This window comes from Taurulus bubalis, assembly GCF_910589615.1.
Source record: "Taurulus bubalis genome assembly, chromosome: 16".
Lineage (NCBI taxonomy): Eukaryota > Metazoa > Chordata > Actinopteri > Perciformes > Cottidae > Taurulus > Taurulus bubalis.
The window spans coordinates 5,300,930-5,315,728 of record NC_136604.1 but is presented as its reverse complement, the minus strand read 5'-3'; the positions used below and the strand labels follow the sequence as shown (position 1 = coordinate 5,315,728).

The window sequence follows — 14,799 nt, the reverse complement described above, 5'->3', positions numbered from 1 at the left end:
CACCTGTTTCTCTCCTCTTCACGTCAGCATGCCTATAGTTGCTATGGAGAAACTGTAGCAACATGGGCATCATCGCCGTGGCAAAGGCATAGGGGAAAAGGTGGCCTGGGGACGAGCAGTGTGTTTCTGAATGATGCCGTTGCGGCAGGTTCAGGGTCAGCCCTCGAGCCTGACAGCAGCTGAAACGGTTTTATATTTTCAACCCACAGCTGCTCTGTCGCACTCATCTCATGGCCACTTTCATTGTTAATGCTCTTTTTCAGCCGTACACTGTTCTTTCATTATAAACAAAGCGCACCTCTTGGCATCGGAACAGCTGGAGGTCTGTGTGCAGACGTATTGTCATGTAGGTCATTATGTGTGTGGGTCCTCTGACTCACATGTATGGAAATTGTGTAGTTGTGTGATTTGCATCAAGTACTTTCCAGTTTGACATTTCTGAAAATTGGTGTCAGATTGGCGTGGTGTCCCCCGCCCACTTCTCCTTCCGTCTGGCAAAGGCCACGTCAGTCAGGAGAAGTTGTGACCGCGGAGCGGGTCTTGATTTAAAATGTCAACTAACTCCGTAACCTTTTTCTATACGGTCTCCACAGCGTCGGCCCTTTTTGTTTTCGTTTTGTCAGTTTGACATGAGGCAATGTTTATCGTCTCTGACCATCTTTTGTGCCAGCACCAGCCATCTGCTCCTTCCACCGTATTAACCACTTCCTTTTTCTCACAGCTCCTTTGAAAGCTTAGAAGATGTTCATGTTAACTGGTCTGGGTTCTGTTTAAGGGTTACGTTGAATGTTGGGACACGCATGGTCCACAATTGACATAAATGCCAACCGTGGACAAGGTTGATATCATGTCTGTGCACAGTTGCCCAACTACGTCCAACAGACGTGGCGCCACGTTGGCGTTCACTTTTAGTCCGAAAACTATGCTTTTGAATTATCAAGATAGATCCTGTAATATACAGGCATATTTATGTTATTATTATTACAACAATATACATAATTGATGTGTGATGTTGTTTATCTTTTGGTATTTGCTGTTGTAGGAGACGTTGGAGCAGCCCCTGAACCCCAAGTCCTTTTCTCGTTGCCAAGGCGGCCTGGCTATGGCACCCTCGGGAAGCCCATCAAGCTTTTGGCCAACTGCTTCCAGGTGGACATACCCAAGATCGACGTCTACCTGTATGAGGTGGACATCAAGCCAGATAAATGTCCTCGCCGGGTCAACAGGTAACCGGGCAGAGCTGTAGACAAGTTGGAATGTCAATCTCTGAGAGTTAATACTTCTTAAACACACTACTATTGTTATATTCTTAGAGTGTGTATGAGCCTGCATTCATGCTGCATGTGGATTGTGGTTTTTCAGGGAGGTGGTGGACTCCATGGTCCAGCATTTTAAGGTGACCATTTTCGGCGACTGTCTGCCAGTTTACGATGGGAAGAGAAGCCTCTACACTGCTAGCCCACTTCCTGTCGCCACCGGTGGGGTAAGACATGACGTCAGATGTTTGTACGATGGTGTTTTGTGTTGTCTGGGCCAACAAAGGAATCACAGTTCAGCTTGAGAAAGACTGTCCCGAAAATAGGCTGGTAGGCTGGAGGCTCTTTATCATTGATCTCAAATCCTTGTTTTCCCTCTTCAGGTCGATCTGGATGTCACCCTGCCAGGTGACGGTGGGAAGGACCGCCCCTTTAAAGTCACCATCAGGTTTGTGTCGTTGGTCAGCTGGCACATGCTGCATGAAGTCTTGACGGGGCGCGCCGTGGCCGAGCCGGTGGACCTGGAGAAGCCCATCAGCACCAACCCTGTTCACGCCGTGGACGTGGTCCTTCGACACCTGCCCTCCATGAAGTGAGTTTTCTCCCTTTGAATATTTGTTTGTAGGTTCCTTTTCTTAGGAATATTTCCAAAGAAATTCAAACCTCATACTAAAATACCTAAAATCATATCTTGTATCTTATTGTCGCTAAATATTTGAGATGAGAATAAACTAGTTTCTAAGGTAACAGTTTGATGAAATGCTTTGTTTAAATCATAACTATTTTTTTTTATTTTTACCTTTACCATATTACAGTTTTCAGTATTGATCTAAATGATATGAGAGATTTCTTCTGGTCATGAAATATGACCCAAGAATAGTTGCATAATATGAATTGAATTGAGTTACCGTATAACTACCTTTTTAATTCAAAATGGTTTGATTGTGTGAGTAAACCACACGGGAAATGCACCTCAAATCCCATCCCCAGACGAGTAATATCCTGGTGCTCTACTAACCTTTGTGTCACCGTTGTGACCCTGTCTGTCCTCGCCAGGTACACGCCTGTCGGACGATCCTTCTTCTCCTCCCCAGAGGGCTACGATCACCCGCTAGGTGGAGGGAGAGAGGTTTGGTTTGGATTCCATCAGTCAGTGCGGCCAGCTATGTGGAAAATGATGCTAAACATCGATGGTGAGTATGTATGCCTTGAATGAAGTAAAGTACATGTGAAGCTACAGCCAGAACCTGGTCAACTCAGCGTAGCTTACACAACTGTGAACTGGGGTAAAAGGCTAGCCTGGTTCTGTCCAAGGAAAACTAAATATACCTACGAGCACCTCTTAAATTCAGTAATTAACACAGTATATTTTGTTCTTTTAATCCGTACAAAAACTAAAGGTTGTAAACAACACCTTGTGGGGTTATGTGCTGGACTATTATACTCCTTTCTTCTCTACCATCAACCAGCGGAGACTCCAGGACGTTACTGTGCCAGCCTGAGAAACAGTCGGCACATAACCCAGCTTAAAACCAAAACCTCTTATTTTATTTGGAGAGTTTTCGATTTTTTTCTTGGACAGATCCAGACTAGCTTTTTCCAGTCGTTACGCTAAGCTAACTGTCTGCTGGGTGTAGCCTCATATGAGGTTATAAGTAGATAAAATACGTCGGAAATACACGAGAGCAAAGGGCAAAACTGCCCCTAAGAAATATAATTTTGCCCATGATATCACAAGGACAGAGGCAAAAAATGCCCTCACAATTTCCTCTAATAATTATGATTATTTAATGAACTTAGAAATTAGAACTGTAATGAAATTTAGAAATGATTAGAAATCAATCGTCTTGACTTCCTGTCACTCGTAGCGCCGCTGCTCTCACAGCTGTTGCGCAACACACAGGACAACGTGCGCGACACGCGGCTGATCAAAGACGTTAGAAAAAGCATCAAACTGGCTGCTGGTCCTCTAGCAGCGCTGGAAGCGGCCGTCATTCAGACACACTTTCTCGCGTGAAATCCACCGAGCTTTGTGGCTACGGATAATATTATAAACCCATGGTAGAAGGCGTAAATGAAAACTGCAAAGCGATAAGCCCCGCCCCCTCTTTGGCGCATCCAGCTCGAAAGACAACATTGATGACATGTAGGTCAGTTTGTCTGCTTGACAATCACATTTTCTGCAATAAAAATGATTGAGGTGAGATGAAACTTGATCTTCTTAGATAGAATATGTTGACGAAGTTTTCCTTTGGGGACAATTTGCGGTGGAAAAAAGGGAATAAATCGCAATACTCTATGTTGCAGTATAAAATAGAATCGTGGGACCTCTGGAGATTCCCACCCCTAGTAGGTACAACGTGATTAAGGTAACAAAAAAAGAAAGAAAAGTTATAATTGTTAATAGTTGTTTAAAAAATGTAATAACAATGAATTACCACAAAGAAATAAGAATACAATTGAATATGATTGTCTGATTTATGTTTTCTGTTTGTTCTTTTGTTAAAAAAAAATCTAATAAAAACACTTTGAGTCTGTAGACTACTGCCTAATAGTCGTATTGTTGCCATTTGATGACAATTGCTCATATACTGTAAGCCTAAATAAGTATATTTATTATTTTGGAACAAAGGTCAAATGTTATTTCACAAGTTTCAAAAAGTGCCCCCAATTTTTTTTTAAATGCCCCTGGATTTCAGTCGTTGGGGGCAAAAATTGCCCCCCAAAAAATATGTATATTTCCTACCCTGAAGTAGATCAATACCATTTGGCCCCAAAGAGTAATCTGTGCACTTCATGGCTCGACATAAACCTCACAAAAAGCTATTGCGACAGTGGTTTGACCGTTTGATCTCCTCCCGTATCTTTTCAGTGTCAGCCACAGCTTTTTACAAAGCCCAGCCAGTCATCCAGTTCATGTGTGAGGTCCTGGACATTCACAACATTGACGAGCAGCCCCGCCCTCTCACCGACTCCCACAGGGTCAAGTTCACCAAAGAGATCAAAGGTATGTCGCCAAGCAAAGGCAGCTTTTGTTGCCTTATCCTGGATGGCTTTTTTGTGTGGTTGTTTGGGGAGCCACTGTTTTGATGTACTTGCGAACAGAGAGACACGTGAATGCGATATCTCAGGAACACCTGGAGGGGGTTCTTTCCAACGTGTCGTATATACTGTAACTGTAAAATTTGCAATCGACCCTCACCCACGATCGATTGCTCGATTGGTTTCAGAGAGTAGGAGTATACATTAAAAGGTATTCTGTGGCCCTACCGTCCAGGGGGCCGTATCCACAAACCTCCTCGCTTAGCCTGGACATGATTTAGGAAACCACCGAGCATCTGAAGGGACAGAAAGGTTTACCTTTAGTGAGGAGGTGTGGTTGACTCTATGGCTAGGTATAACTCATTCTTTTAAAGAAGTGTGATTGGTTGATCCAAAAAAATAATAATGTATATATTTAACATGCTGGCAATTGTAGTACTTAATATGCTCGGCAGTCTATATAAGTAGCATGTAAATGTAAACAAGTGAACACCGTTGCATCTTTCCAGTTCCAAAATATCTTAGTGTTGGGTTTACTTTCTTTTCCGGCATTGTTGGGTTGGAGGAGTGAGAGCTTCTCTAACGAGATCAGTCCACGAACATCCTCCCTGGACGGTCTCATCTGAAGCGTTTCATTAACTCGCTGTCGTTCACTGTTTGGAGAATATTTCTCCTCCTTCTGTCTTTCCACCATTTTCTCCTGTGCTTAAGAAACTCTCAAGCCTCTCAAAAGTCCTCCTCCCACAGTTTTTCACCTTAGCAGCTCTCTTAAGGGCTAAAGAATGCTTCGTGAGTAAAGATCTAGTCGTTTACTGTAAAGGGAACCTCTTAGAAAACTGTCCTCTTTGACTATCATTGAAATTTGCAAGATTGAAATACGCAAAAGCAACTAGTTGTACTAGGAAGTGTCATGAATTGTGTCATGAATTGTATGTTTTGACAGTTTATTTGTTGCATAAAGGATGAGAGCTGAATCTTGTTGAAGCCCAGGCATTTACGCCTGATCATTTGTTCCACTCTATGAATAGAAGCTGCAGTCACTTATATGTTGCCAATGCTTATTCCACCATCTTCACAGGTCTTAAAGTGGAAGTGACACACTGTGGAACCATGCGTAGGAAGTACCGAGTCTGCAATGTAACACGACGCCCTGCCAGCCTCCAGACGTACGTTTCTACATCGCACCCCGTTAGCCGTTAACTCTGAATCAAAGCTGTCACTGGCTCGCATTAACAGGAGATTCTTTGTTGCCTTCAAATCCACAGATTTCCGTTGCAGCTTGAGAGCGGTCAGACAGTTGAGCGTACAGTGGCGCAGTACTTCAGAGAGAAGTACAGCCTGCAGCTAAAGTACCCCCACCTGCCTTGTCTGCAGGTGGGCCAGGAACAGAAACACACCTACCTGCCCCTGGAGGTAAGGACCGATAGGACTGTGATGCCAAATGCTGGTCAAACCTTTTGAGAATTTTTTTACTGTGAGATTTAATCCAATTCTGTTTCAAACAGTCAAAGCTCATTTATACTTTTACTCATGAACCAGTGAAATAAAAAATACAATCAGTACCATGAATAATAAATCCCATTTTATACCCAACACACTGTTGTGCCTCAGCATGAGTGAAGGTTAGCTTAATTCATGAAAAACAGTGACGGCAAGCCTGTTTCAGATCCAAGTAAGCGATAAGTAAACTACCCCAGCTTCTGTGTACTGTAAATGGATACACAAGGTTCCAAACTTTTCACATTGGATGCACTGGTGCATTTCTATGATGCTGCATCGATGTGGTGTGCTGCAGTGCACAGCACGGGCCACCAGGGGCCAGTCTCTATTTTGGGAACAGGCAGGAGAACTGAGAGAGTGGTGGGGACGTGTCTGGAGGGTGTTTTGGCTACAGTCTTCATCCATGTTACCAAGGGTGCAGTCAGGAGAGGGAGTGTTTTCCCGTAATGGTTAATGTACAGTTGTCAGTGAGGTTATAGCTGTGAAGGTAGCAGTGAAGTTATCCCTGTCTTACTTGCCACCTGTTGATTTAAAGTGAACGTTAACTGATGCACAGGCTCGCTTAGGGAAGGCTGATCTTTAAAGGTGGACCAGCGATGCTCATAGTGACAAATAATGTTGTTACTGTCAGGTCTGGGTTGGGCCTCTCGGTGCCAGGGACAGGTGGAACAAGTACCGCAGCAAAAAATTAAATCAGTCATTTTTAATTACCGGTGTGTTTTAAGGTTGTCATGACACACACACACACATACACACACACACACACACACCTGCTAAATGTCAGGCGACCAATGAAAACATTTCGTCACGCACTACAGATTTTTGGTCACAAGTGCGACCACAACGTGTGTTTAATAATAATATGAATGCATTTAATTTTTATCGCACTCATCCTTCAAAGAATCCCAGAGTGCCACACATATAGTCAAAACAAATAAAACCGATTAAAACATAGATAAAGCAACCCATAAAAATAAGAATGTAATAGCTGCCAATAAATGAACTCAAGGTAAAAATGCCTTCCTGAATAAAAAGGTTTTTAGACCAGTCTTAAAAGAGTTCAGTGTCTGAGTTGCCCTCAGGTGGTCAGGGAGACCGTTCCACAAGCGTGGCGCTGCCGAGCAAAAGGCCCGGTCGCCCATGGTGCGGAGCTTGGTGTTGGGGACCCGAAGGAGCGAGTGGCCTGTAGATCTGAGGGTGCGGGTGGAGGTTAGGGATGAGTTCTTGTAGGTAGGGGCGTGCATGTCCGTTGATGCATTTATGTGAGTACTAGGACCTTGTAGTTAATCCGGAATGAAACAGGGAGCCAGTGCAGTGATTGGAGAATGGGTGATATGTGGTCATATTTCCGGACTCCCCTCAGGACCCTGGCAGTGGTGTGTTTATTCATTCTGATTATCAGGCTGGACTCAAATATTATGTTTTTTTTCATTTTTTGATTATTTAGGTGTGCAACATTGTACCTGGACAGCGCTGCATAAAAAAACTAACAGATAACCAGACGTCGACCATGATCAAAGCAACAGCCCGCTCTGCCCCAGACAGACAGGAGGAGATCAGCAGACTGGTGAGTAGATGAGAGACACAATGACACAAAGCATCCTTATTTAATTTTGTTCTGTTTTTCAACGAAGATGATTTTCTCTCTTCAAAGGTGAGGAGTGCAAATTACGAGGCCGACCCGTTCGTCCAGGAGTTTCAGTTCCGCGTGCGAGATGAGATGGCTCAGGTGACGGGCCGCGTCCTGCCGGCCCCCATGCTGCAATATGGCGGCAGGGTGAGCTCTGAACCATTCATGGTACTTTCCCTTTAAATCACGCTTCATTTGTGTGTTTTTCAACGTGTCTGTGTGTGGTGTGTGTTCGAGACTGCAGGCTTTCCCCCCAAGTTTGAAGTTGTATTTACAACCCTGACTCGTTTGGTGGATCTGAATTTCAGTGCCAAAACCAAAAAGTCAGATGATATTATGGCCCTTATATTAGTGATCAGTGACCTGTACTGTGAAACTCCGTCATCAGTACAACCAAAATTTAAAACGAGCCACACTTGGGAAATTCTGTGGGGAAACCCTGTGAGTCTATAGTTTTATTTTTCTCACATTTGATTTGCTCACACTGTAAACCGCATCCTACATGTCTTATCTCCTGTGTGATGGTTTGAAATCAGCTGTGTTTCTATATTGTTTCACACATGCATGCTTTTATAAAGAGATCACGTATAGAAGCTGTAGTCTCTTTTTTGCATGTCTGCCAAACGATTCCTGCATGAGCCAATGAGAAGCCAGCACGAATTTGTCTCTAATGCCACGATCAGCCTATCAGCTATTGTCAGAGCCTGTTAATTACACAGTAGAACTTGTTCTTGAGATCCCACTGGCTGCCTGAATCCTTTTTGAATCTTTGAATCCATACGTTGTCCGTGTCCTTGTGTACTGTTTGTGTCCGTGTGACTGCCAGTCCCCGCAGGTCAACCCTGCACTGTCGTTGCAGAACCGCACGGTGGCCACGCCCAGCCACGGCGTGTGGGACATGAGGGGGAAGCAGTTTCACACCGGAGTGGAGATCAAGATGTGGGCCATCGCCTGCTTTGCCACCCAGAGGCAGTGCCGGGAAGAGATCCTGAAGTGAGTCCACACAAATTACCGTTATCGTTTAGTTGGAGTGAAAAAAAAAAAAAATTATCAACAGATTAAAATTATGATGAAGCATGTATTTACATAAAACATAATCAAATGAAAGTCTTTGGCTATAATGAAACATTCACATTCAAAGAAACCACTCAAATATATTTAGATAAATAGAAAGCAAGGTCTATATTTTGAGAATTACAAAGTTAACCGTATATTGATTAAGAGTACTTTTTAAAGGGTATTTCAGTTGCAGATTTTTTTTTGACAGGTGGAAATTCAGACATTACATCCATGGATCGCATCAAACCAATACTCTACTGGTAGTGACATTAAAAACAACATTTTCATGGATGGTAATTCCTTTTTTCTCAGGAGTTTCACTGACCAGCTGCGCAAAATCTCAAAGGACGCTGGGATGCCAATTCAAGGCCAGCCATGTTTCTGTAAATACGCCCAGGGAGCCGACAGCGTGGAGCCCATGTTCAGACACCTGAAGAACACCTACGCTGGGCTGCAGCTCATCATCGTAATCCTGCCCGGGAAAACGCCGGTCTATGGTGAGAGGAATACCTGTCTTGAAACAACAGCACAGCGATGGTAACAAAAGTGAATCATGGAGTCGGTGTGTACACAGTGTTTCCCCTAGGTTTACAGCTTCGGGGGGCGGAGGGGGCGCGACGACGACTTTCAAGTAAATCAGATTTTTAAATTGCAATCACTTAGAACATAAAAAATAACTAATATTTAGTTACTACTAAATAGCTCATTGTGGAAAACAAACAGCTATTTGTTTTGCCAAACAGAATGAGTGCAGATGTGTGAACATCAGGTTGCATCAGTATTAGTGGCTGCAGTGAGCCTCTACACATCTTTATAAAACGGGGTTGTAGATTTGATACAATTCATGCTCAACATTGAGCTAAGATCTGTTTTCTGAACTCCGCTGTGCGCGATGCAGAGCAGAGGAGAAGTGTTAACGCGACCACGTAAAGACCGCAATGACAAGCTGTCGTGTGGATAATATAAATAAAATACAGCCGTTTAGTTTGTTTAATAACAGAACAAGGTGTAGACCTGTTCTATAGGAAAGAGAACCTTAAATGACGACTTGTGATCTGGCGCTATCGAGAAAATTACAGGGGGGCGGGGGGTTTCTTAAGGGGGGCGCCCTGCCCCCTATTATAACTGTAGGGGAAACACTGGTATATAACAGTTGCATCTAAAGCGCTGACCTCGAGGCGACTGCTACGCGTTAGAGATACCAGCTCAAAGTAGCCTCACTTCAGTCACATGACGTTTGTGAGGCATTTATGTCCATACGGTAAGCGGTGGTTACAGAGTTAAAGGAATATCCCATTTCTTTGACCCACAGCTGAGGTGAAGCGGGTGGGCGACACCCTCCTTGGCATGGCCACTCAGTGTGTGCAGGTGAAGAACGTAGTGAAGACGTCCCCTCAGACCCTCTCCAACCTCTGCCTCAAGATCAACGTCAAGCTGGGAGGCATCAACAACATCTTGGTTCCACACCAGCGGTAAAAAATGAACACAACAAATAAAGATAAACAAGGTTTCTTTTTGTACGAGAGTTTTTGCTTCACATTGACATTCATCTTTTTCTCTTGGCTCACTGTGTCTGTTGGTTGTTAAGAAGTCAGCGTTGCAACATGACAGATTGATCGTGAGGTAATTTCGTGCCTCTTTTCATCCATCCAGACCATCTGTGTTCCAGCAGCCTGTCATCTTCCTCGGGGCGGATGTCACTCATCCTCCAGCAGGAGACGGGAAAAAGCCATCTATTGCAGCGGTGAGACTTCACTCCAGGGGGAAAAAACACACACAAATGGCCAACAATCTTGTATTTTGTCTTCACATACACTGCTCATATCGGCCTGTGTCTATTGCCCAAAAAATACCCTTTCTCTCCCGTAAAGAATTTTGAACCTTTAGTAACCATTTTGGTGTTCAAGTTGATTTGACTCTTGGCACTACTGTTAATTCAGTCCAAATGTTTAAAAGCCTGGCTGTCCGCCTACGCCCTACTTTCCCCCCTGATAATGCTCCATGTGAACAATGAGTGTGTGTTGAAATCAGCTGGAGGAGAGCTAGTTAACGTTAGCTGTTAGCATCGGTTGGCGTCACAGTCCTGACGTTAAAAGTGGTATCATTGAGTTTCCTTGTGGTGCGTTCAAGCTCTATTAAGCTCAATAAGTACACATTAGTTTTAGATAATGTATATTAAAACATTATCCTGATGTTTTCAAATGTAATCTCATAAATTGTACGGTTCTTTTACCGTGGTTTTGAATCGGGCATCAAGAATCGTGGAATTTCACTGGCATTACTGACATTATGAAAATACACAGGGGAAAAATAATTTCTCAACTGCTCTTCCGTTGCAATAGTTTTGCATGTAATTGAGTTTGACGGACGCTGTGCCTCTACAGGTGGTGGGCAGCATGGACGCCCACCCCAGCAGGTACTGTGCTACGGTGCGGGTCCAGAGGCCGAGACAGGAGGTCATCCAGGACTTGGCCTCCATGGTGCGAGAGCTCCTGATCCAGTTCTACAAATCGACCCGCTACAAGCCAACCAGGATCATCTTCTACAGGGACGGCGTGTCAGAGGGACAGTTCAGACAGGTATAATAACCTCTGGTTTATTTGGTTTTTATTCTCCCTTTTTGCTGAAATCGTACACGTTTTGTTTCCTTATATGGACTGAACACATGATCTTAAGTTCTTGACTCGTTGCAGGTTGTCTTAACGCCTATTTGTTTACTTCTAATGTCTCGCTGTGTTTTCTGTGTAGGTGCTGTACTATGAGCTGCTGGCCATCAGGGAGGCGTGCATCGGTCTAGAGAAGGAATACCAGCCGGGGATTACTTACATTGTTGTACAGAAACGCCATCACACGCGTCTCTTCTGTGCAGATCGCAACGAGCGGGTGAGGAACAAAGAGGAGTGACACTATCCGTGGCACTCTGAGAGTCTTGTAAAATATTATGGCTGCCAATTATCTTCATCTGTTTGATTGAGTTGATAAATTGGGGTCGAAGGTTATAAAAAGGGAGATTAAAGAGGGATTTGGTATCACGGTCATTGCTCCCGCTGGATTTTTCTGGCAGTTTGACGTTCTCTTAAATCGGTTTGTTAATTTATATCTCAGGTTGGACGAAGTGGAAACATTCCTGCCGGCACCACAGTGGACACGGACATCACCCACCCCTACGAGTTTGACTTTTACCTCTGCAGTCACGCTGGAATCCAGGTGCGCTTTTAGTCACCGGAAACCCATTCAAGAACGTTGAGAACCATAGCTATATTGTGATTTGATTTAATGCAGGATGAGAATATACATGGCAGTATTCCTTCCTGTGTTTGCAGTACTGTTACTGCTTAGACTGAGTTACAGTAGTACTCTTTTGGCCAGATTGCTGCATATTTAAATGGATGGTTCATATCTTTTGAAGTAGGGTTGTGTAAGGTCGTATGTGTGATATTGATTATTTATTTTTGGTGGCTAAAATAAGTTTAGCTGCTGCCCCCATCCACAGCAGTACATTGCTTAGTTTCCATGTCGGTACTTCTGTTTCTTCAAACGATACTCTGACATTGGAAATGTTCTTAATACAAACTCGAATAAAAAAACATCCACACTATCACTTTAAATACATTTTATGAATCCATACTGACACTTTCCTTATTATTATTAATGATTTGCTGCATGTTATGCCTCCAGGGTACGAGCCGGCCCTCCCACTACCACGTCCTGTGGGACGACAACTGTTTCACCGGCGACGAGTTCCAGCTCCTCACCTACCAGCTGTGCCACACCTACGTCCGCTGCACGCGCTCCGTCTCCATCCCGGCACCGGCCTACTACGCCCACCTGGTGGCCTTCCGCGCCCGCTACCACCTGGTTGACAAAGAGCACGACAGGTAATTGTATTTCCTGTGAGGCCAGATTGCCAAGCACAAGTGTGACGAAGCAAAAACATTCAACTGGAAGAGCCAAGTATCGTAACATCTGGAAATGTACAGTATAAATGTGTCCTGTAGTTTAATGTACCTAAATAACGTATGAACTGTGTTTGCATCTTCTAAAGAATTAACACCTATTTTATCTATCAGGGTTCTTACGGTCGTGGAAAATCTGGAAAAGTCATGGAATTTTAAAATGGTTATTTTTTTACCCCTGGAAAAGTCCTTGAAAAAAATAAAATCCCAAACGTTTTGGAAAAGTCATGTAAATGTGTTATATTCATGTGTTCATGCCGTTCATTTACGCTGAGTTTGAAATATTGAATATGCTTTTAAAAGAAAGACGTTCAAAATATAAGCAGGCATACATACAGGCATCTATATAAATGTTTATTCTTTTAATCAAACTATTGTCTCATTCATTTGAGTCATTTAAGGTTTTACTGTATGCTTTGTGTTCTCATTGTTAGTTTAAATACTAAAATAAAGTGTAAAGTTTACACTGAGATTTCACAAAATGTTTGGTCATGGACATTTGGTTTAAAGTCCTGGAAATCGATTGGTCAAAATGTGTATGAACCCTGATATATTTCTTTTGTCCAATTTAAGTGGCTTTCTGAGACTTTATTATTATTATTACTTTATTATGTAGCAGGGATTTATTTGATACATTCTCCAAGTGAGATTAATTCATTTTTCAATGGCAATAATATAGTTATAGTAATGTTTTTGGTTTTCTATGTTACTCACCGTTCCTTCCTTTCATCATTTCCCCCCGGCAGTGCGGAGGGCAGCCATGTTTCAGGGCAGAGTAATGGCAGGGACCCGCAGGCGCTGGCCAAGGCTGTTCAGATCCACCACGACACACTGACCACCATGTATTTTGCCTGAATCCCCTCGACCTCCCTCCATCTGCCCCAGCCAGTCTCAGTGTCTGACTCCCACCAGCCACGTCGACTCACCCGGCAGAGTGACCCCTCCCCTCCCCCCCTCCTTGTGCCGGTGCAGCTTCGGTCACCGGAGTCCGATGAGGCCGGCTGCGTCAGGGTGTAGTAAACCAGAGAGGAGTTACAGCCACATTATGCAATTTGAAACCAGCCAGTTGTTTTTGCATCTCTCTGTCACCTTTACCTCCTCTGCTGTATTTACATCACAACGGATTCTGTTTTACTTTTTACCCTCTCCTTCCCGTTTTGACGGCAGCGCAAAAGTTGATCTAGTTTTTTTTTTTTTTCGCCTTGTGTTATAAAAAAAAAAAAAAAGAAGAAAAAGGCGACGACAAAAACTGATGATTTTTTGGTGCGTGGGTGGAAGCAGAACCAGTGAGGAGCCTCACGTTGAGCCGATTGTTGCTGATTCATATTGTAGACGGTTTTACATGTTTTGTTTGTGACTTTTCAGCTTTTCTAGATGCAGTACTGTCTGTGTTCTCTCTCTAACTCTCTCTCTCTCTCGAGCGAATGTGCTGCTACCACGGCAACAGAAAGCTCGTAAAAAAACTAAAGCTTGACCCCTTTTTTATTATTATTATTTTTATTCCCCCTTTCAAACGACAGGCTGCCTCAGCGGTTGCTCTTCTGTCTCCCTTTAAGCCAGTGTTTCTTCTCAGTCATTCAGCCAGACAGTAAGACGCATAGCACCGAATGAAATCTTCATTTTTATTTAATTTAATTTTTTTTAAACAAAGCCTCGTACAGCCATCGATGAAGCATTGTACATCGCATGATGCCTTACTGCGAGGCGAGCTGCATGAAGACTGTTTGAATACGACGCCATGGTTCAGACCGCTTTAGACCTCTCTCTCGTAGTTCAGCTTGTCATACCAAACCGTGTGCATTTCACTCTTCTCGCTATTTATGAATCATCTTTTCTTTCTAACTTAACTCGACATCCGGCAATAGAGCAGAGCAGTTAGCGTCTTCTCACGACCACGAGCCTTTTCGACCAATTTTTAGTTTGTGGAGAAACTGCGGCGTTGGCGCAGAGCGAGCCGGTCCGGTGGGGAGCGCGGACCCGCGGGTATTCGCGTGGGTACGGCGTCGTTTCGTTACGAGTGAGTTTTGGCAAGTGACTGTAGACTCGGTGTTCAGAGACGTGCGCAGCTGCTCGGCGTGACTGTCGCGTTGCGAGGCCCGACGCCGTTCAGAAGAGATTAAACAAAGTGCCTGATTTGGTTACGAGCGTGAGCGGTCGGTCGGGTGGAAAGCTTTTTATCGTATGTCGGTTTGGGTCGCCTCTGTTCATACGTTTAGCGACGCGCTCTCAGAGTCCCACCCCCACCGCAATGTACCGCAATGTACCGCAATGTACCGCAGTCCGATACTTTGGTCCTGCCATACGGTTGACTTTATGGTGCCTATGTTGTTTTTTTTTGTTGACATGTAGTTTAAGT

The 14,799-nt window shown here is 43.9% G+C and overlaps 1 protein-coding gene across 1 annotated transcript; it reads left to right on the top strand.

Annotated features, from left to right (window-relative positions):
* Positions 1–1,822: 1,822 nt before the first annotated feature.
* On the top strand, positions 1,823–13,298 carry LOC306748518 (protein argonaute-3; the record flags this gene model as incomplete). The annotated part of the gene is made up of 16 exons (XM_079231692.1): positions 1,823–1,848; positions 2,313–2,449; positions 4,129–4,281; positions 5,377–5,464; positions 5,564–5,711; positions 7,246–7,365; positions 7,453–7,575; positions 8,288–8,421; positions 8,800–8,984; positions 9,800–9,959; positions 10,141–10,231; positions 10,872–11,066; positions 11,236–11,370; positions 11,593–11,694; positions 12,166–12,365; positions 13,190–13,298. The coding sequence occupies exons 1-16, from the start codon at positions 1,844–1,846 to the stop codon at positions 13,296–13,298; spliced, it is 2,085 nt and encodes a 694-aa protein (XP_079087818.1). The 5' UTR covers positions 1,823–1,843.
* Between the last annotated feature and the right edge of the window lie 1,501 nt (positions 13,299–14,799).